This window comes from Monoraphidium neglectum (assembly GCF_000611645.1).
Source record: "Monoraphidium neglectum strain SAG 48.87 unplaced genomic scaffold scaffold00156, whole genome shotgun sequence".
Classification (NCBI taxonomy): Eukaryota; Viridiplantae; Chlorophyta; class Chlorophyceae; order Sphaeropleales; family Selenastraceae; genus Monoraphidium; species Monoraphidium neglectum.
The window spans coordinates 10,231-31,209 of NW_014013472.1; the positions used below are offsets into that span (position 1 = coordinate 10,231).

At 65.6% G+C, this 20,979-nt stretch overlaps 2 protein-coding genes across 2 annotated transcripts; one reads left to right on the forward strand and one right to left on the reverse strand.

Moving 5' to 3' along the window:
• Nucleotides 1-686: 686 nt before the first annotated feature.
• Nucleotides 687-14,083, reverse strand: MNEG_1543 (hypothetical protein; the record flags this gene model as incomplete). Its single annotated transcript, XM_014049976.1, has 26 exons — nucleotides 687-818; nucleotides 1,117-1,229; nucleotides 1,539-1,650; nucleotides 2,177-2,264; nucleotides 2,668-2,756; nucleotides 3,143-3,259; nucleotides 3,560-3,694; nucleotides 3,931-4,002; nucleotides 4,190-4,279; nucleotides 4,717-4,818; nucleotides 5,037-5,130; nucleotides 5,279-5,472; nucleotides 5,750-5,818; nucleotides 6,098-6,163; nucleotides 6,369-7,799; nucleotides 8,035-8,631; nucleotides 8,783-8,884; nucleotides 9,086-9,217; nucleotides 9,528-9,691; nucleotides 9,880-10,057; nucleotides 10,401-11,014; nucleotides 11,259-11,418; nucleotides 11,707-13,059; nucleotides 13,248-13,432; nucleotides 13,602-13,769; nucleotides 13,966-14,083. The coding sequence occupies 26 exons, from the start codon at nucleotides 14,081-14,083 to the stop codon at nucleotides 687-689; spliced, it is 6,675 nt and encodes a 2,224-aa protein (XP_013905430.1).
• Nucleotides 14,084-15,974: 1,891 nt separating this feature from the next.
• Nucleotides 15,975-20,736, forward strand: MNEG_1544 (peptidyl-prolyl cis-trans isomerase SDCCAG10; the record flags this gene model as incomplete). Its single annotated transcript, XM_014049977.1, has 12 exons — nucleotides 15,975-16,016; nucleotides 16,275-16,337; nucleotides 16,655-16,769; nucleotides 16,998-17,136; nucleotides 17,379-17,466; nucleotides 17,681-17,722; nucleotides 17,979-18,061; nucleotides 18,374-18,487; nucleotides 18,854-19,309; nucleotides 19,664-19,715; nucleotides 19,982-20,400; nucleotides 20,616-20,736. 12 exons carry the CDS (start codon nucleotides 15,975-15,977, stop codon nucleotides 20,734-20,736), a joined length of 1,734 nt encoding a protein of 577 aa, XP_013905431.1.
• Between the last annotated feature and the right edge of the window lie 243 nt (nucleotides 20,737-20,979).

Consider the following 20,979-nt stretch of genomic DNA (forward strand, 5'->3'; position numbering starts at 1 on the left):
CCGCCGCTGCCGCCGCGGGGCCGTCCGTGCCGCTGCCGCCCGCCGCCGCCGGCTGGCCCGGGTGCGCGCCGCCGCCCCCTGCGGCCGTGGCCGCGGGCGCCCGCGGTGCGCCCTCGACCCCCGGCCCGCCTCCTGCCCCCGGGCTCCCGGCCGCGCCCCTGTTCTCCAGTGCCTTGACCATTTCCTTGAGCTTCCGCAGCTTGTCCGAGACGTGCTGTGCGCCAGTGCGGCTGCGGCGGGCGGCGGACGCCTGCTGGGGCACCAAAATGTGGACGTAGGGCAGCAGGACCCTGGGGGAGGGGAGAGGAGGGGATGATTGCAAGAAGTACATACATGGTTTTAGGGGCCGAGTGGCGGGTTGGTTTTTGAGGCCGAAATGGGGTGTGCGGGGGGCGTGTGTGTTGTGTTGCATAGATGTGAGGTGCGCTGACACAGCAGAGCGTCAGGATGTTCACGTGGGGCGGGGGTTGCGTGGAAACAGGAGAGGTTACTTGGGAGAACGGTCTAACCAACCATTGGGTGTGTGTGGAAACCTCGGGAGGTGTGACGGGGCAGTCAGGGCCAAGCCACCGCCAAGCACAACCTCTGGCTGTCATCGACGTGATGGTGCAAAGGCGGCAGCTGTCCGGAGGTTTTGAACAGTCAGACACTCTCTGCTGTGCCAAGGAGCAAAAGCGGCCCCTTAATCACAGCGCCCGCTGGATTGCTAAAAAGTGCACCCCAGGCTGGCCCCAAATTTCCAGCCCCCCTCGCCTGCTGTTGAGATCCTGGATGCACTTGTCTGTGAGGGTGCTCTCAATCTCATCAATGATGAGAGCCTGGAGTGTAGCATCAGGGGCCAGGGGCAAATCGGCAGGGTGCGGAAGGCGCAGGGACAAGAGCACACCCAGATGGTGCGATGCTGGGTCCCGCTGATGAAACACTGAGTGCCATGGTGCGCACACCTGAACACGTGCGATGGTCGCGCTCACATTGCTGCTGCTTGCACGCATTTACACTCATGCAAGCAGACCGACACACACACACCCTCTCTGTCCCCCTCACTCTTGCTCACTCCCTCTCTCACACACACACACACACACACACACACACAGCACAGCACCCCACCGCCCCCACCTTGTTGCGCAGGATCTGATCGGCCTCGCTCTCCTTGACAACGCCATAGGTCTCGTCCACGATGGCGATCAGCAGGTTGACCAGAACGATCAGCACCAGCACGCCGTAGCAGGCTGAGGAGGGGGGTGTCGGGTTGTCAAAAGGGGACAGCGGCGGCGTGCGGCGGCGAGGTTGATGGGGTGGACGTTTGCAGGTTGGTCAGTGCCGCGAGCATCACTGCCCGGTGTGTGTGGGGGCACATCAAGCCGGCAGGCAACAAAGTGCTGCAATGCAAGTACATGCACGATGCGTAGTGACTGGAGGGTGCAAACAAAGAGCGACAATTTCAGCATAAGCGCGTCTACGGAGGAGTTTGCTGGGTTTCGCTGGGTTTTGCCGGCCCCTCTGAACGCGCCGATGCTTCCGTCCGCCTGCACGCGCACCTGCGAGCGTGACCGCGAGGCGCGCCGCCACCGTGTCGAGCTTGAGGATGCCCTTGAGCGTGTCGTACTGCAGGTCGCCCATCATCACGGTGAAGAGCTGCAGGATGGAGTCCTGGGTGGGAGCGACACAGAATGCAGGGGGTTAGTGGCCGGGAAGCGGTGCGAGGGCAAGACCCCTCAATGTTCTGACGGTCGTCAGGTTGGGGAGGAGGTCTGTGATTTAGGTGTGGAGGGCGTCTTTGGAAGAGAACTGTTGCCCGCAGAGTGCATGGCTGGGGTGTGTGTGGCCGGCTGAGCTGACGGTCAGAGATAGAGGGTGTATGGGACGAGCGGCCGAGGTCCGGCTTGGCGAGCTGCAGCTGTATTCCACCAGGCTGTGCAGGAAAGGGCCGGACTAGCAGGTGTGCAAAGGGACGGGCAGGGTGGCTTGGATGATGCAAGTATTGAAACGGCCAAAGGGGGAACGCAGCCAAGCCGGAAGGATGGCAAGAGTGGCTGTGTTTGGCTTTCGACCGTGTGGATGCTCTGGCAGGCCTATCGAGCACAGGCAGGCTGTGGCGTGACATGGGTAGCCAACCCTCACAACCCGACACCTGGCCACCACGATAAGGGGGGAGGCGGGGGCCCGATCCACCCACCTCAAAGGACCCGAACACCTCCGGCCCGGTGGTGCTGTTGAGCGCAATCCTCTCCCCCAGGATGCTCAGTATGGGCAGGCGGCGCTGGCTACAGGAGGGGCGAGGGGGCGAGGGGGCCGGGCGGTGTGGGGCGAGCCGGCATGCGACGGCTTCAAACCTCTCGGGTGAACGGCAGCCGACATGGCTGCCAAGGAAAAAGCTGGGTCGAAGCGGGCGTTCAGGTGGCGCGCCAGGGAGTGACGCTCGCAAGGTGCCAGTGTGGGACTTGGTCCCGGCTGGTTGGCTGCTTTGGGGCAGGGCGCCCTGCTGCCTCACACTGCTGAGGGGCAGGGAGGGGCCCTCCCTCAACCAGGCCTCGATTCACGACACCCTTCCACTGGAAGCAACACAAATGCGGCCTTCACGCGACAGTCCACGGCCACCGGTCCCTGTCCGGTCACTCATTGCGGCGCATCGGGCACGCAGGTTCGACCCCAGCCGGCCCCGCCCACCTGTCGCTGGGCGTGGACAGCAGCACGCTGAAGGTGAGGCCGAAGGAGCAGAGCATGAAGGCCAGCAGCACGAAGAAGTACCGCATGTCCTGCGGGAGGGGGGGTGGCGGGTGGGTCGGGCAGGATGAAAAATGCAACTCACCTGTCGTACCCTGCATTACTCTTTCAAACCCGTCCGCCCTCCCACTGTACACACACACACACGCGCGCGCGCACGCACACACACACACACACACACACACACAATTCCGCACACACTGACACACACGGACACATGGACACACACACACACACACATGGGAGCGCGCGAAACCCTTTCCCACCCACACAATCACAAGCGCAAAAGCGCTCGCTTGCGCACACACACAACCACACACACACACATGCACCGACAAGCACGCAAACACCCAGAGACACACACACACACATACGCGCATAGGCGCTCGCACATATACGCCTGCGCCCGTCCCCCCACCTTGATGACGATGAGCACCATCCTCAGTAGCGCCCCAAAGTGCTCGTAGGCCATGCAGAAGTACAGCATGCGCAGGCACAGCAGCAGCACCTCCAGCGCCACCAGCACCACAAACGCCTGGTGGGTGGAGTTGGGCCCCGGGGTGGGGAGGGGGGCAGCGGCGCATGATTTGCTGGCGTTCGGTGGGCCCGAGGGAAGGGGCGGACGGCCTTGGAGCAGGAGACTAGGTGACGCACTCCTGAATCGGGCACAGGCACCGAAGCAAATGCCGAAACTGTTCCAAGAAATGACTTGCACAGTATGCAACAAGCACGCCGCATGGTCCTAAATTCGCTCTGGTACTCTAGGGGGGCTGACGCTGGCGCGGCCGCCCTCTCAACACAGTGCTGCGTCAGGTGACGTCAGATGACGTCGGACCTGGTGGTTGAGGCGCGTGACGTGCAGCAGGGACAGCACGGCTATGATGACGCAGGAGGCGACGTCCATGTAGTTCCAGGGGGAGTTAAAGTACTCGCGCTTGTACGTCACCATCTGCTTCAGCTCGTCAGCGGCCTGGGGGGTACGGGTGTGGTGTGTGTGTGTGTGTGTGTGTGTGTGAGTGTGTGTGATTGCATGTGTGTACGTGTGCGTGCGTGCGTGCGTGTGTGTGTGTGTGTGTGTGTGTGTGTTTGTGTGTGTGTGTGTGTGCTCGCGCACGCGCGTGCAAGATGGCAAGCGGGCGTTGGAAACGTGTTGCTTTGTCAGGAAAAAGTATGGCGCCTCCAGGGGCCCGGGTGCCCTCGCCGCACCTGGCCGCACATCATGACCACCAGCACGCACTCCAGCACCACCGCTGCCTGCCCCGCCGGCTGCCGCACCATCTGCAACGGGAGTGGCCGGCCGGCAGCAAGCAGCCAACGTGCACGCGCGACACGGCCGTCGGCGCAGCAACACGGGGGTCGGTGCATCGTCCCAGGGTTCTGAAACACATGTGTGCGCACCCAGCGTTTGGGGGTCCGCACAATGAGCTTGACCTGTACGACAAGGCCATACGACAACATGTCTCACCTGCGCAGTTGTCCAGGCGGGGTCGTTGTAGTACACTGCAAAGGCGAGGTAGATGAGGAAGAGCACCATGAACACCAGGAACTGCACAAACTGGGGGTGGGGGTGAGGGGTGATGCAGGGGCGGTCAGCGCAGGGCCCCTGGGTGAGAGGAGGCGGGGGCTATGTGTGGGGGGTAGGCGCAGCCTGTCGACGACAGAAATGGGGTCAGGTGGGGTGTTGGAGGGCAGGGGGGAAGGCGCCACAGGAGCAGTTTATTCTGGGGGCGGCCCTTGCTCATCAACCTGCATAAGAAGGGAGGATTAAGCAATTAGCCCCTGCACAACCCAGTTAAAACCGCTTGTGGTGTCTCTTTGGCACATTGCACCCTGCTAGCCTGCTTGTCATATACGTGTATACACACAAGAGAAATCACCCCAACCACCACACACACAAACACACACGCGCGCAAGCTCACACACACACACACACACACACATGCACACACACATAACCACACACACACACATACACAATTCCCCTCTCATCACCTGCATGAGCAGGAATGCGCGCGCGAACGAGTCCCACTTGACGTCGATGATGGCACGCACCAGGTCGCGCCCATACAGGTCGGCGTCCGTGTTGGCGCTGACCTGGCAGAAATGAGTGCAGGACACGAGGTATGGATAAGCGCAGCTCAGGGGCCCACGGGGTCGTCCGAGCCAACCACGTATGAGAGACCCATTAGAGCCGCAGCATGGTCCAGCCGCAGCGAGGGGCCGGGGAATCGCCAGGGACCAACGGTCAATGCAGGCGTCTTCCTTGCCGACTGCTGGACCGCTAGCCCTCCCGGCACCCCCTGCGCCCGCACCAGCTGCCTGAGCAGGTTGCCACGCCCTGGGCGGATCATGGCCGCGTCTTTCACGGGGATCAGCTTGCTGGCCGCCACCACCAGGACACGGTCCCTGCGCGGCCACGCCGTTTGTTCAGCGACCCCTGTTCGTAAATCCACGCTCATGCGTTCATTGTGGCTCGTCAGCGCCACAACCCCCTGTGTGTGCCCCTCCAGGGTCGCCCCTGCAGTGTTCCACTGCCCGTGCCCCCGCCGCTCACTTTGTCCGCATCTGCTGCCGCGTGACCCACAGCCACGCGGCCCCCAGCTGCCGCAGCCCTATGATGACCGGCATCAGCAGCAGCGCCACGATCGAGTCGCGCCAGCTGGCGCGCTTTATGAGGACGTCCAGGGCCTCCAGCAGCGGCTGCTGCGTCGACGCGACAGACCCCCACAGCCGCGCCGGGTTGCCGTGCTGCGGGAGTGACCGCGGGATGGGAACACCGTGTGTGTGTGTATGTGTGTGTGCGTGTTTGTGTGTGTGTGTGTGTCGGGGGGGTGGGGGTGGGGGTTGTGTGGTCCGCTTCTCAGGGCTATGGGTGCCGCAACGGGCTGAGTGGCAACGTGGAGCACGCTCTACTAGATGAAAGCAGGTCCACAAGCAAACTGCAAGGCATGTGGTGGCTTTGGAACTGCGTCACAAGCCTGGGCAGGAGGCGCACCCAGGCGCGCCAGGCCGGCCCGCAACGCACCTCTGAGCACTTGTAGATGGCACGCGCGTGGCGCGTTAGCGCCGAGTCTACCTCCACCTCCCCGGTGTCCTGCAGAGAAAACAGACGCAGGATGCGAGGATCGAACCTGCGCGCCAACCCCACCCACGCGGCCGGGCGTGCAGCGCTGCGCGCTGCGCATTTAAACAAAGTCCCCAGAGTCCCAAGGCGACGCGAGCAGGCTCAAGCTGCGGCGCTCTGGGTTGCAAATGCCCATTCGCGCAGCCGCGCAGCCGGTGCGGCATGCTGGACGCCGTGCAGTTGTTTCCAGCAAAGTGGCAACACAGGATCAGGCGGCTGCAACTTCAGCGCAGGAGGTGAGGGGCTCACCACCATGGGCAGGTGCTTCAGCAGGCGCCTGCAGAGCCGCTTGTGCTGCGTGTCGTGCACCAGGACCTGCGGGGCATCAGCCACAAGGCGCGGCGCAGGGCGGTGGGCGCCATCCCAGCGGCGGGCAGCGCGGCTGCCACTGGCTACCTCCATCCTCCAATGTTTCAGGATTTTGAACACAAGGGGGCCCCCAGCCCCAGAATCGAGAACCCCACCACGAATGCATGGCGCACACCCCAACGAGTCCATCAACCCCGCCGCCCACCCCCACCTGCATCGCGTCGTACAGGTGCCCCATCACGCTCGCCCTGCTGAACCGCCCCGCCACCAGCCCGTCCACCACAATCCGCACGCACTGCGCCTGCTGGCTGCCCACCGCAAGCCGCAGCAGGTCGTCCCCACGCGCCGCGTGCTTGCCGTGCCGCTGCCCGGCGCCGCCGCCGCCGCGCACCAGCAGGCTGCCACCAGGGGCGGCGGCGGCGCCCGCGCCGCCAGTCGCGGAGCGGCCGGCGGCGCTGGAAACCGCGAGCGCGGCGCGGGACGCTTGGCGGAGGGCGTTGAGCGGCGCGTGGCCGGGCTTGGCGCCGGCGGCGAACGGCGCGAAGGAGGGCTCGCGCGTGTATGCGGCGTACGACACGCTGTGGACCAGGCCGCGGAACGCGTCGCCGCCGCCGCCGCCCCCGCCGCCGCTGCCGCCGCGGCTGGCGCCGCCGTCGTGCAGGAGGCCGCCGCCTTCGGAGAGCTCCTTCCGCAGAGACGCCCCGCCGCCGCCGCCGCCGCCTGCCGCAGCGTCTGCAAACGCCGGCTGCTGCGCCGGGTTTGCGGACAGGCTCCCGAATCGCAGGAGCGCCCTCACGCCGCGCTGCAGCGAGAGCGACAGCCCGCCGCTCGGCCGCAGCGCGCCGCCGCCGCCGAAGCTCGACAGCCGCCGCATCCCGGCGTCGGGCTCGGCGCTGCCGGCCCCCTCCCAGCCGTGCGGGGCGGCGGGGCGGTCCCCGCTGGCGCGGCTGCGGCGGCCGGGCGGCGCAGCCGCGAGGGGTGAGGGCCCGCGGACCTCGACCTGCACCATCTCCGCTTCGCACAGCCCCTGCGCCTCCTCGTCTTCCGCCCGCGCCGCCAGAGATCCTGAACCCACATCGCCCGGTGAGCAACCGCCGGGCGCCCGGGATGTGGAAGGGTCTGGGCGGGTCGCGCCGGCCGAGGGTAGCGATACACTGCCTGACCCTGCTGACTCACTCTCAGCGCCGCCGCCGCTGCCGCTGCCGCCGCAGCCACCCATGCCACGGTCGACGCCAAAAGTGAGGAGCCCCGCTCGCCGCCGCGACAGGTCCCGCAACAGAGAGCTGCGACACTGCGGCGGTAACGGCGGCGCCGGCGGCGGCGGCCTCGTATCCGCCGCGCCGCACCCGGCGCCGCCTCCCCCAGAGGAGTTGAGGCTTGCCGGCGGCGGGCCCGAAGATCCTGCACTCGCAAGTGCTGCCGCTGCAGCCGAAGCCGTGCCCACGGACGAAGCCCCAAAGCTCCCTGCGACGCTGCTGCTGCCGCCAACATTGCTCAGGGACCCCTCCGGCGCCAGCTGGCCCCGCGCCGAGTCGCTGCCGGGCTCGCTGCTGCTTGGGCGCTGCAGCGGGCTGCCGGGGCGCGGGTGGGGGCTGTCAGGGTGCGCCGCCACGTGGGTGGCTGTGGGTGTGCCACTTTCCTCCTACAGAGCGAGGCGCACGACGCAGCGGGGGCGGGGGAGGGGCAGGGGACGAGCTTCCATCGGCAAGCAGGCAGTCAACCCTCAGGTCGCACGCACATCTGGAGAGAAAAGACGTTGAGGGCCACGCTTCCTGCCGCTGACTCGAGCCTCGTACTCCAAGCTGGAGCTCTAGCTTCGAGGACAAGTTATCCCTTGTATTCCGCGGATATGGCAGTCGCGCCCGACCCAGTCCGACCCCGCCCATCCGCCGCGCCTGCAGCGTGTCCAGCCCAGACAGCGCCGCGGCCGCGCGCGCCTTCTGGCTGACCGCCGGGCTCAGCAGCCGCGAGGGCGTCGAGGTCGCTGAGCTGGCGCCGCCCTCTGACACCGCCTCCGCCGTGTTGGCCGGCGACACCGCGCCGCGGCGCTCCCAGGCCGCCGCCGCGGCCGCGACGGCGCCCGGCGCGGCGGCCGCGGCCGCGTTTACGCCGCGGGCGGGGGGCGGGGCGGGCAGGGACTGGGCCAGCAGGGCGCGGATGTCTTGGATGGGCGAAAAACTGACGAGCGTGGCGGCCGCCAGGCCCGCCCAGCGCGTGACGGACCGCCGCGCCAGCGGCGCCGGCGCCTCCCGCCCGTCGCGCTGCGCCGGGGCGGCGGCCTCGGCGTTTGCGAACGATGCTGCGTCGGCCGCGGCGGCGGCGAGGGGCGCGCCCCTGCGGCTGGCGCCCGCGCGGCTGAGGGTGCCGCTGGGGCAGGCCAGGGCAGGGGGCGTCTCGGGCACGCCGGCGCGGTCCCGGGAGGCAGCGGCGGCGACGCCCCCGCAGGGGTCAGAGCACAAGGGGCCGAAGTGGACCTGGGGCAGGGCAGGGTGCAGTTCCATGACCATGCAAAAACGCCAGGCGCTGCGGCAAAAGGACACCGCCACAAGCTGCAACAGGGAGGTGGGGTGTTTGCGGACAGTGTGCAAGAGCGGCCGCCACCCCGCCCCTTGCTCTGGGCCTCACCAGCCAGGGGGTGCGTTCGAACATGGCCAGAAGCATGCCAAGCGCGGGAGCGTTGCCGTCGGCGGCCGCTAGCTGCACCAGCTGCTGCAGCACCGCGGGGCTCTGGAGGAGAATGGGCCCAGACGCGGCGCAAAGCATTAGGCAGCGACAGCGCATCGGGTCAGATGCAAGAATATGCGGCGCGCGCTAGGCATTCGATGCAGGCATCTCTTCCAGACACCTCGCCTTTGCCCAGAAGGCGCGCCCAAGCCCTCTCAAGCGGCCGTCGATGGCATACGATCGGCCGATCCCAGGGTGTCCCACCTGTATTGCGCCGCGGGCCATGTGCCACGTCAGCGCGCCCTCCAGGCGGTGCAGCTTGTTGGAGCGCTTCTGGCAGGAGCGATACAGCCCCTGGAACGCCAGCGCATACGCCGCGTTGACGCCGTCGTCGACCTGCGGCGGCGGGGCGCACCGCGAGGGTGCGTTGCCGAGAGTGCCGCCACAGGGCTCAGGGGAAGAGCTAGATCAGTGATGAAGGCTTGTGTATCATTTTTCAGACAGAAAAGGAAAGGCACAAGAGGATATATCACATCTACGAGGCTCAATTTTCAAGCAGGGTTTCTTGAAGTTGTGAGGCAGTCCAAAGGTCACAGGCTGCAACGGGGCACGAGGCACAGCTGCAACGCCGGCCGAACACCGGGGCGGGGGGCGAGCACAAGGTCAACCAGCAGCATTATTGCAGCCGCGCCTGCAGCATCGCCACGTGGCCGTCGTAGCCGCAAGACACCAGCGCGTCCCCCTGAGCGCTCCACCGGCAGTCGGCGGCCGCCTGGTCGTGCACCGGCGCAGCGGCGACCAGCGCGCCGCTGCGGACGTCCCAGCCACTGACGACGCCGGTGCCGTCCCCGGCGGCGATCAAGGTGGCATCTGCGTATGGGGGGTGGGCACAAATTTGCTGACAGTGTGTCCATGCGCCCCAAAACCTGCTTCTCCAGGCCCAAACGGCACACCGCCATCATCAAGCTGGCATGATTGCTGATGGACATCTGGACCGGGGCAGAACTGAAGTGTCGCAATGGGCATCCCTGTCTTTGTGGTGGATGCGTGTGGCGCACCTGCATTAAACTTCACGCTGCAGATCCCGGCGCAGTGCAGCGAGAACTTGTGGAGCGGGAACCCCGTCGCCGCCGCCCAAACCACGACGCCGCCGTCGGTGCCGCCGGAGACGACCAGGTCGCCGCCGGCGGAGAGGTTGACGGCGGAGACGCCGCAGCCGTGGATTTGGTAGCGATTCTGTCGCGGTGAGGTTTGTGGTCCCGAGGGTCGACGGGTTGGTGTTAGTCGGTGGACGAGATGGCTAAACCACACACACGTGGCAGCTTCAGCGTGGAGCGATGGGTCGCAGCGAAAGCAACTGGTGCGCAGCTGCTCTTTTGGGCCTTTACAGCGCAGCAACTTGCGCAAGCAACACTACTAATCCACGCAGGATGCACGAGCGCACACACCTACCCACCTACACACACACTTTTCTGCGCACACACACACACACACACACACACAAGCACCCAGCACACATGCACAAACACACACGCACACACAACCTGCATGCGCAGCCCCCAAAACAACCCTCACACACCTGCGCGTCGTCCTCCTCCCTCGTAAGGTCCACTACCACCAGCCACCCCGCCGAGCTGCCCGCCACCACCATCGCGCACTCCCCGCGCGGCGCCCACGCGCAGCACAGCAGCGGGCCGCCCTCCGCCGTCGAGACCACCTTCAGCGGATTGTCCCGCTTCGCGAGCAACCCGCCCACCGCTGCGCCGGCGGCTCCGCCGCCCGCGCCGCTGCCGCTGCCACCACCCAGGCCGCCGCCCGCGCCGCCGCCGTCGCTGCTTGGCGTCGCCGCGCCGTTGCCGCCGCCCAGCCGGCTCTCGCCCGACGCGAGCATCAGCGCCGACGCCGCGCGGCCGCCGGCGGACGCGGCCCGCGCCGCCCGCGGCGACCCCAGGCGCTCCCCGCCACCGCCGCCCGCCAACCAGTCCACTGGGTCCCACTCCCATAGGTATAGCACGCCCGCCTGCGGCTGCTTCCGCTCGCTGCCGGCGACGGCGACGCGCCCCAGCTGGCAGCTGAGGGAGATGCCGAATGCGACCATCTCGAGGCGCAGGGTCGCGGGCGCGGCGGGCGGGGCCCCGGCGCGCAGCACCCCTTCGAACCCGTCGGTATCGGGGGATCCCGCGCGGCTGGCACCTGCATGAGAAATTTGAATTGGGGATGCGACAGCTGTGCGTCACGCGCAGGCATGCACAACCGCATGCATAGACCCACAGCCACTGCTCAGCCTGAAGTCTACCACAGCCATCCTCTAAGCACCACCTTAATCAGGGGTTTGGGCGTTCCACTGGGGTGCTGAGGCGCAGGGCTTTTAGAGTCCGACGTCGAAGGAACATGCCAAAGCGCCGGCGCTAAGGCCCTGCCCCCCCTGCCCCCTCACCCGCCGCGGCCAGCGCCGCCTCGCAGCTGGCGACGCACACGCTGCCGTCGTGGCGCGCGGTCGCCACGGTGTCCCCGTCTACGGCGCAGCAGGAGATGGTGCCGGCGCTTGCGACGGGGCCGGGCTGCGGCAGGGTGCGGCCCCCTGGGAGCACCTGGACCTGAGGAGACAAAATCCAGGGGTGAGGCATCGCCACATTTCATTAGTATGGCGATGCAATCCAGTGTAGGGATTCTGGGTATCAGGATTCAAGGCAAAGGTGGGGTTACTCGGAGCAGCAATGGTTCTGGGTGCGCATGGGTAAAGCACAGCCCCAGGCACATATTAAAGGAGGGCTGCGGCGCCGGGGCCGCAAGCCTTGGGAGAGGAGCTCCTTGTAATCTTCTCCGGGTCGCCTGCGGCACGGCGCCATCCCTTCCGCGTTCAGGATAGAACCGCCGCCACGCACCTGCCCGCCCTGCTCGATGCACAGCACCGGCTGAGAGCACGTGGCGGGCGCCCCGTTCCGCCCCTGCTGCAGCGTCGGCGGCGACTCCTGGCCGAGGACACCCAGAGATGCAGGTAGCGGCGGGATGTGCAGGGGCTCTACCAGAGAGCACGCCATCAGCCGCTCGCCGTCCGTTACCCTCACCCGCTGCAGCATCGGGTGGGGGCCGCCCGGCACCGCGCCGCCACCGCCGCCGCCGCCGCCCGTCACGGCGCGCACGGCTGCGCCGCCCCCGCCGGCAGCCTTGGCCCCCGCTCCGCCTTCAGCCTCGGCCGCGTCCACGCACACACCCGGCGCGGCCGCGAGCCTCGCGCCCATCCGCACGCTCGGGCCGCCCGCCCCGCCGCCGCCGCTGCCGCCGCCGCTGCCGCAGCCTGTGAAGCACGTCAGAAGCGCCACATCCAGCACCACAATGATGCTGTCGTCCCCGCACGTCGCGACCCTGCGGCCGTCCGTGCTGAAAGCGCACGCGCGCACCGGCCGCACGTGCTCCGCTGCCGTCAGCAGCGCGACGCCACGCTCGAGGTCCCATAGGACGACCCGCGCGTCGTCGCCGCCGGTCACAAGCTTGCGCGCGTCCGGCGACAGCGCGCAAGCGCGCACCTTGCTGCCCTCCGCGTGGCGCTGCGGCAGCTCCAGCAGCGCGCGCCCCGCGCCCGACCAGACGCCTACCCGGCCGCCCCGGGCGCCGGCGGCGAGCACGGCCCCATCGGGCGACAGGCAGCAGCACAGAACAGCGTCAGAGGAGAGGGGCCGCAGCCGCAGCGGCCCGTCGCCAAGCTCATCCTCCTGCTGAGTCTGGCGTCGGGACGGCTGGCTCTCATCATGCTGATGGCTGTATGGTGTCCGAGCGGCGCCTCCGTCCCCTGCGGCTGAAGCGTCCGCGCCTCCCGGGTTGCCGCAGGCCGCCGCCCGCGCCGCTCGCGGGACGCTGGTGGCGGCGAGCGCAGGCGAGCCTTCCGAGACGTCCCAGATGGCGATGCTGCCGTCGGCGGCGCCAGTAAAGGCGAACCGGCCGTCGGCCGAGAAGCAGCAGCTCTTTATCCCTGCGCCCTCGGTGTGGCCCCCTTCCAACACATGCCGCCGCACGACAGGCTCCCAGCTGCTGCCTGCGCCGGCGCCGGCCCCATGCTGAAACCGCTGCTGCTGCTGCTGCTGCTGCTGCTGCTGCTGCTGCTGCTGCTGCGGCGACGGCGGCGGCGGCGTCTGCTGGGTCAAAGGTGGTGGCAGCTGCACTTGCCACAGGAAGGCGCGGCCATCGCGGTCGCCGCTGATGACGAGGGCGCCGTCGTCCGACACAGCGCAGCACTTGACCTGCGGGCCAGCCGTGTTGCGGCAGGCATGGCGTCGGCCAACAGTCATCGCGCCTGCTACATGCTAGGAAATCACGCTGCCAGCTCGCTTGTGGGGCCGGGCCCCGAGTCAATCCCGACACGAATGCTAGGGGCGCCATGCATGCGTCCACCTGCGTCACGCAAGCGGAGCGCCATGCACGCGCCCACCTGCGCCATGTGGCCCTCCAAAAACGCAAACTTGCTGGCATGCAGGAGCTGCAACTCGATGGCAGGCGCCATCGGGTCGCCGTAGACAGCCGCATGCGAGAGCTGCGGGTTGAAGGCCACCATGCAGCGCCGCGGCCCATGCTGGCGGCTGCTCACGCGCGTCAGGTTGCGGACGTCGTAGGTGGCTGCGAGCCGCATGAGGGGCGCGCATGCACTTGAGCGTGCCAGGGCATTTGACTCTGTATTTTGAGTTGCGGCCGCGCTGTAACCAGTAGGCCACCCTGCAGTAATCTTTGCCGACCATTACCACCTTCTTCCTATGTCAAGCCGCCGCACGCAGGTGTGACCACGCACCGATGCAGTTGCTGGTGGTGGCCGCGATCACCAGCTCCGGGTCGCCCGCGGCCCACTGCAGCGCGACGCACTGCGTGCCGTGCGTCGTGAGTCGCAGCGCCTCGTACACATGCTCCATGAAGTCGCCACACAGCTTGTGCGTGCGCTCCGCCGACAGGCTGCCATGGTCTGCTTGGCGGCGGCGTTGGGACAAGGATGGCGTTCAAGCCGCTCTGCGCCGGGTTTGCCAGGGCCGCTGCAGGTGCATGCAACTGTCATGGGTGCGCGTTCGAACGCGACCGTTGCGCACAGTGTTTGCGTCGGTGCAATTGAAACACGACCTGGATCGGTAATCTAATTGCTGCATCTGCTGTGGGCTGCACACCTGGTGGGCGGTCGATGCGCCGGCTAGAGCTTCCAAAAATGAAGGACTCGCCAGCGGCGTAGGAGCGTGTGTGCCGGTGGTGGCCATCTGGGCTGGAGATCCGGCCCCACCCGCGCATCACGCTGATTCTCTGTCACTCTCAAGGAAGCCAGCGCCCGCTTGAGCTGCCTGCGCTGTGATCCTCACGAGCCGCGTGTATGACAGTGACCAACACCAGAGGCGCGGCAGATATCAGGCACAGCGACAACATGTTAAACATTACATAGATCTATTTATCTCATATACACACATGCGCCCTGGCAGATCAATTGACATTGACCGCGGATCACGTCCTGCAGCTTGGTGTGTGTAGGTGAAAGTGGTTCGTGACATAAATTGAGGTGGTACGGGTGTCTTTAAGCTGCACGCCACAGGTGATTTGCGCCGTCTGCGGTAGCGTCACCACCCAACCTGCGCAAGTCGGTGTGCACCTTCATCGCAGGTTCCAGGTGAGAGCAGTCACTATGTCAACACCAGGTGGTCAACTGGTCAACATGGCGCCACACGGCCCTGCCCATGCGTGCCATGAACCAACCGCTCGATTGATCAACGTGGATCCTAACACAGTGCGAGTGCTTTCCTGTCCTCCTTCTCACTTCACTGGGTGCGCAGCTACCTGCTTCTCCGCGCTTCCCCGCTCCACCCATATGTTGCCATCACCCCCCTCTCGACCTTGCGTGCCCTACGCTTGGTCAAGCACAGGGTTTCAATCAAGCTGAGATAATTGCCCACCAGTCTTACGCGGTTGCACAAGCGCGCATGGCAGTGCAGAGTCCCAGGGGGGCACCACTACCCGCACTGCCCCGAAGCAAGATGTTTGCAGGCAGGTTGGTATCGGTTGAAATCATGATGCGCCAGCTAGTGGCCGATGGCCACTATGTCGGCAGCAAGCAGGTGCAAAATGCATGGATGAACGCTGTCCTAATACCCATGAGCAGTCCCCATGGGACACGACTCCCTACAGTACTGGAATAACATGCCCAATAGTAGGGTTACGCATGCAGTGTGGGCGTATCACACCAGCTTGCTGTGACCAACCCTGGCTTGACGACACCCTGGCTGCGGCTGACCCTGTGTTGACCCATCTGGCTGATAGTTGACCTATCCTGCGCACAGATGGACCACTCTCTGCCACTCGCTGCGTCTAAGGGGTTCAGTAGACTGCATTAATTTTGTTTCACCAAGTCAGTTTTAGCAACAGCGGGCCGGGAGCTGTCGCAGGAGGTTGCAGAGCAGCGCGTGCAGGTCACAGCAGGTGTGGTCACTTGTCACCGCAGCTGAAGAGTGATGTGCAGCGCTGTGTCATGCCATTGCTTCTCATTATCTCGCCTCGAGATGATCCAGTATCCGTGGAAGCTTGCTTTGCGTGCGATCTAGAAACACAGCTCAGACTTAGTTTTGCGGCTTGCAGGGGACACGCAGCTTTTGTGAGTCACACCATTCCATCAAACCTGTAGTTAATTAGTGCTGTACTTGTCAGCACGACTCGCAGCAACACAAACCACCGTTGCAGTAGTGGGGTGCCGCTGCTCCCGCTGGACGCCGCTGCGGACGATTGTGTCAGGGCACACGTCCTCCGGCGCAGGCCTTGCATCAGGAAGCTCTTGGGCTGGTTGCGGGACACCTGCCGTACATTTGGCGCAGCAGCCCTCCCACGGGCGTGGCTAGAGTGCCCCCGCGCCTGCAGAAGCCAGCGGGCTGCCCAGGGTCGACGGGCAAGGTGAGGCCCTCGCGCAGCCTTAACCAGCAGCGAGCCGAGCGACCGCCACTGCGTGCCGCGGAGGCACCTCGTAGGGCAAAGTGCTGTGAGTCGGCGTCCGGGCAGCCCGGCGTGGCGCGTCCTCTTGGCCGAGCTCGCGCAGCCGCTAGCCGACCCTGCCGCTCATCCCCCACCTGCCAACCATGGCTGGATGCAGGCGACCGCAGCGCCAGGGCAAGCCCTACGTGGGGCCTGAGGCCGCGGGTGCATCATGTCAAATGTGTACAACTTGGAGCCCCCGGTGAAGGGCAAGGTGGGCGCCGTCACAACCCACCCGAGCAGGAACTGCGCTGACCGCTGCAGCATAACGGTGCAAATTCGCACCTGCCCGCCTAGCTGCTGGTCACAGGGCCAGTCGAGACGTCGCCCTTCCCCAGAGAGGCACTGGTGCGGGCAGGCGCAGGGCTCCCGTGCTTCGCTCCGCCCTAAATGCAGTCGTGCGCAGAATGGCTGCGCTCAACCCCCCTCGCGGCGTCATGCATTCCGCCACGTGTTGCCCTGCGTCACCCAGGTGACCCTCAAGACGACACTGGGTGACATCGACATCGAATTATGGGCCAAGGAGGCTCCCAAGGTGGGCAGCTCTGCACTACACCATCGGCATTGCTGAGTACACGGAGGGATCTCTGCTTCGAGGGCCTGGGGTCTGTCTCAGGGCTGGATCTTTCAAAATGATGCCAGCATGCTCACACGTGCGCTCTCGCATGTGCACACACGTATACACACACACAAACACAAACGCACGCATACACACACGCGCGCACGCACGCATACACACACACGTGCACGCACACATACACGCACATGCACATGCACACACATGCACACACACATGCACACATCTCACGTCACCTTCACAGATCCACTGATCCCATCGCCACCCCCTTGCAGGCAGTCCGCAACTTTGTCCAGCTGTGCCTCGAGGGCTACTATGACGGCTCCATATTCCACCGTGTCATCCGCGACTTCATGGCGCAGACGGGCGACCCCACCGGCACCGGCACGGGTGCGCCAGGGTTTAGCATTCAGGGTTCAGGGTCCTTAACCCCATGGGTGCGGACAGATCGAGCACTGCAGAGCTGCCAGGGCTCGGGGGCGGGGGCCTAGCTCGGGGATGTGAGGTGGGCAGGCGAGCGCGGGGCGGCCGTGCACCGCATTCGTTTGTGCTTCGCACGCTGTCATCGCGCACGAACTCACATGGGCATGCAACGCGTCGGCGGCGGCCGACCGGCAGGCGGGGAGTCGATTTACGGCGGCCCCTTCAAGGACGAGTTTCACTCGCGGCTGCGCTTCAGCCACCGCGGCCTGGTGGCGTGCGCCAACCAGAACCAGCCCCACACCAATGGCAGCCAGTTCTTCATCACGCTTGACAAGTGAGGGGCGGCGGCCCGTGCTTCCCTCTTTGCAAGTTGCCGCGGCCGATGATCTCGGGCGCGGGCGGCTCCCTGGGTGTTGGGCTTTGACTTGCGCCTCACAATCACTTTCGCAGCCCTGTTTCTCGGGGATTTGACCGGTGTTGGGCCGCACGCGCTCCCCACGGAGGAGGTTGGAGGTGCTGCTATCCGCCCACGCCGCCCGGTGTTGTTTTTTTACTGTCGTGATTGTTCGCGCACAGGGCGGAGTGGCTGGACAAGAAGAACACAATCTTTGGGCGCGTCGGGGGCGACACGATATACAACCTCATCAAGCTCAACGACTACGAGGTGCGTCATCAGGGTCCTCCTTAGTCAGGCATGACTCCCGTGGGGTAGGCAGTCAGCTCGGGGCGGCAGTCTGCAAGGGCACCTGCGCCCGTCCACTCCAGCTCAACATGAAAGCCTGACCTGCAGGGGGTGGGGTTGTGGATCTGGCCGCCCGTCCCCACCCTTTGCCCTCATTTCACCCGCTTCTCGACCCTGCGATGTGAAACAACCCCAGGTCGACGCCAACGACCGTCCATTGGAGCCGCCGCTTATCTTGGTGCGCTGCCCCCCCCCCTTCTCGCTGCCTGCGCAGTCCCCGGTTGATGGTTGTTCCTCCCAAAGTGGCCCCGCCAGCAAGCCACGCCGTCGGCCGCACATGCAAACCCACTAAGGACCCTGGAACATTCCCAAAAGCGCTGCCAATGCGTTCTGCATTGGTCTCAGCCACTTGCAGGCTGGTCTGGACCCTTTCCTTCCACTCGTATACCCTAAACCTCCATCTGAGAAGCCTCAACTCGGAACCTCCATCTCAGAGCTGTGAGGTTCAGTGGAACCCCTTTGAGGATATCGTGCCGCGCACGACACCAGAGGAGCGGAATGCGGAGCAGCAGCACAAGTGCGCCCGCGTGCTCGCGCTCGCACCTGCACGCGCCCTCTTGCGCCGGCACGCGCGCTCTGGGGAACAGACCGTCGCCAAGCAGGCGCAGCCCACGCGCCGACCCCTGCGGCGCTGCCCACTCGTCTGCCATCGCTGACAACCGCCCTCAGCAACGCATAGGCATGCATGCGCGACGCACGAGCATGCATGCGTGACGCAGGGGCAGCCCACATGCATAACACAACACCCCACCCCCTAGCCCCTTTTTCCCCTGCCGCGCCAGGCTCATAGCTGACCCACGCAACCCCTTACCATCCACACATTATCCAGGGCGGCCGCGGCGGCGCGCGCAGAAAAGAAGGGCCGCAAGCGCAACCTGGCGCTGCTGTCGTTCGGGGAAGACGCGGAGGCGGACGAGACCCAGATCAGGGAGATGGGGCGCAGGTGGGTCCAGAGGGCTGGCATGCGGCCTGGCATGCAGACTGGCAGGCTTGTTGACAGGTGTTGGGGGTTTGGACCTGTAGGGGACTCAGGGTCTCTGGGGGGGCTTTGGGCCATGAGCATAACGTGTGGTCTGCTCTTCCATTCCCATGCGTGGGGCGCGTTGGGGTGGGGGATGCGTCATTGTATCGTAATCCACGATGCGCTCTGGTGACGTGTCTTGCTGGAAGCACTAACCCATTACTTTAAAGTTGCACACGCTCATCAACGCAAATGCAGCGTCTGTCACTTGTTTAAACACACACACACACACACACGCACACGCACATGCGCGCACTCACACACGCGCGCACACACACACACACACAGCGCCAAGGTCAAGAGCGCCCATGAGGTGCTGAAGGGCGACGCCCGCCTGCTAGCCCCAGATGAGACCCCTGAGGTCGAGGAAATGGAGCGCAGGCGACAGGAGGCGCTGGACCGCGTGCGCGCGACGCTCAAAGCGGGGGCGACAGGGGAAGGGGCCGGCGGCGGCGGCGGCGGCGAAGGCAAGGGCGGAAGGGAGGGCGCCGCGGAGCGGGTCGAGAGGGAGCGGGCGGAGCGGCGGGCGCGCGAGGGGACCGGCGGGGGCGACAGCAAGGGCAAGAGCGGCGGGGACAGCGGCAGCAGCGGCAGCAGCAGCAGCGACGAGGAGGAGGAGCGGCGGGATGGCGGCGGCGGGAAAGGCCGCGGCGGGGATCGCGGCAGCGCGGCGGAGGCGGTGGCGGAGCGGAGGGCTTTCATTGAGGAGAAGCGGGCGGAGACGCTGCAAAAGGGGATCGGCAGGTTTGTTTGGCGGGCGCGTCGCTTGCGTTGTTTGTACCCTCGTGTGTGCGTGAAGCAACGTCGAGGGAACACGTCTGCCGACGTGGGCGCATGTGCGCTGCAGCAATTGCTTGTGACGGATATAAGCGGAGCACGTCTGACTCAGCGTCCCGCGTCTGCTGCTGCTGCCGGGATGCCTCCAGGCCCCTGAGTCTTTGATATGCACCATTACACACGGGCAGACAGCACCAGACGCTCGCGCAAACCTGTACGCATGTTTGACCTGCGGTCAACGCGTCCACATGTGACCTGCGGTCAATGCTTCCACGGTTGACCTGCGGTCAACGCAACGCTTTCACCCCCTGCCGACCCCAGGGTGCGCGCCCCTGATGCGGTGGCGGATGCAGACCTGCTCAAGCCGTGGCAGGTAAGCTGCGATCGGTTTGGGGGTACGTGTGTGAGTATGCATTTGTTGATTGTGTATTCGTAGGTGTATGTGTATGTGTATGTTTGGATGAACATGTGTGTGTGTGTGGTTGTGTTGATATCCGAGGGCATGCACACACACGTGCGCGCGTGTCATTCTTGAGCGCGCTGACACACTCACTCACGCACACACACACTTCAAAACACACAACATTCATGTCTCAATCAGACACATTGACAACACCCACGCATGTACTCTCTCTTTAGATCATGCGGGAACAATTCAAGAGCAAGAAGCGTGCCATTGGGGACCGCCAGAAAGACACCCTGGCCCGCCTGGCCGCCTTCCAGACCAAGCTCAAGGCCCCCCCAGCTGACGACGGCGCCGGCGATGCCGACGAGGGGGCCGGCGAGCCTGGAGCGCGCGAGGCGGTGCCGGCGGCGGCGGCGGCAGTGGAGCAGGGGCAGGGGCGCCGTGAGGAGGAGGAGGAGGGCGCGTACGACGGGCGCGTCAAGGAGAGCATAGACCACCGCGCGTACATGCCGGCCGCGTGGCGGGTCGATGATTATGGGGAGGACGAGGAGGACGGGGGCGGGCAGCTCGACCTGGCGGCGCTGCGGCGGCACAGGCTGGAGTTTGCGAAGGGCAGCAAGGCTGGCGAGCTGGGGCTGGGCGGAGACGGCAGGTGGGCTGACGGGCGGTTGGATGGCGCTTTGTGAACGGCGTGGGCGCTGCTGCGAGGGGCTACGCCTTTACTGGCGGGTTGGGGCCTCACTCGAGTGCTTGTAGGCTCGGCGCTTTATCTGTATCCCCATTCGGCCTGTGTTTGCATCTGGTTACGTATCCAATTATGTGGTCAACTCTATCATCCCACCAACACGCCCCCCCCCCTTATGACAGGGCCCTGGATGACTACGTGGTGTTTGACCCCCTCCTTGAGGCAGCCAAGGGGAAGTTCTCAAAGGCGGCTCAGAAGGAGAAGAAGAAGCAGACCGCATGGGCGGGCCGCGGCGTCGGATGACCGCCAGTTCTGCCCTTGTGATGCAGTGCGTGAGGCCCTGAGGTGGCGAGCACGCCCAGCGCCGTCGCTGGTTGCTCTTTGCTTCCAAATCTTTGGGTTTCAGCGTCTGGGTGCTGCATGCTGCATGGTTGTTTGCCGCCTGCGTATTAGGGCAGTGACCATGGGTACTGATCACTGCTTGTGCGGTTTCATGCCCTGAGAGGCCTGCGGATGGCGGGTGTAAGAATACATGCTGCGGGCACA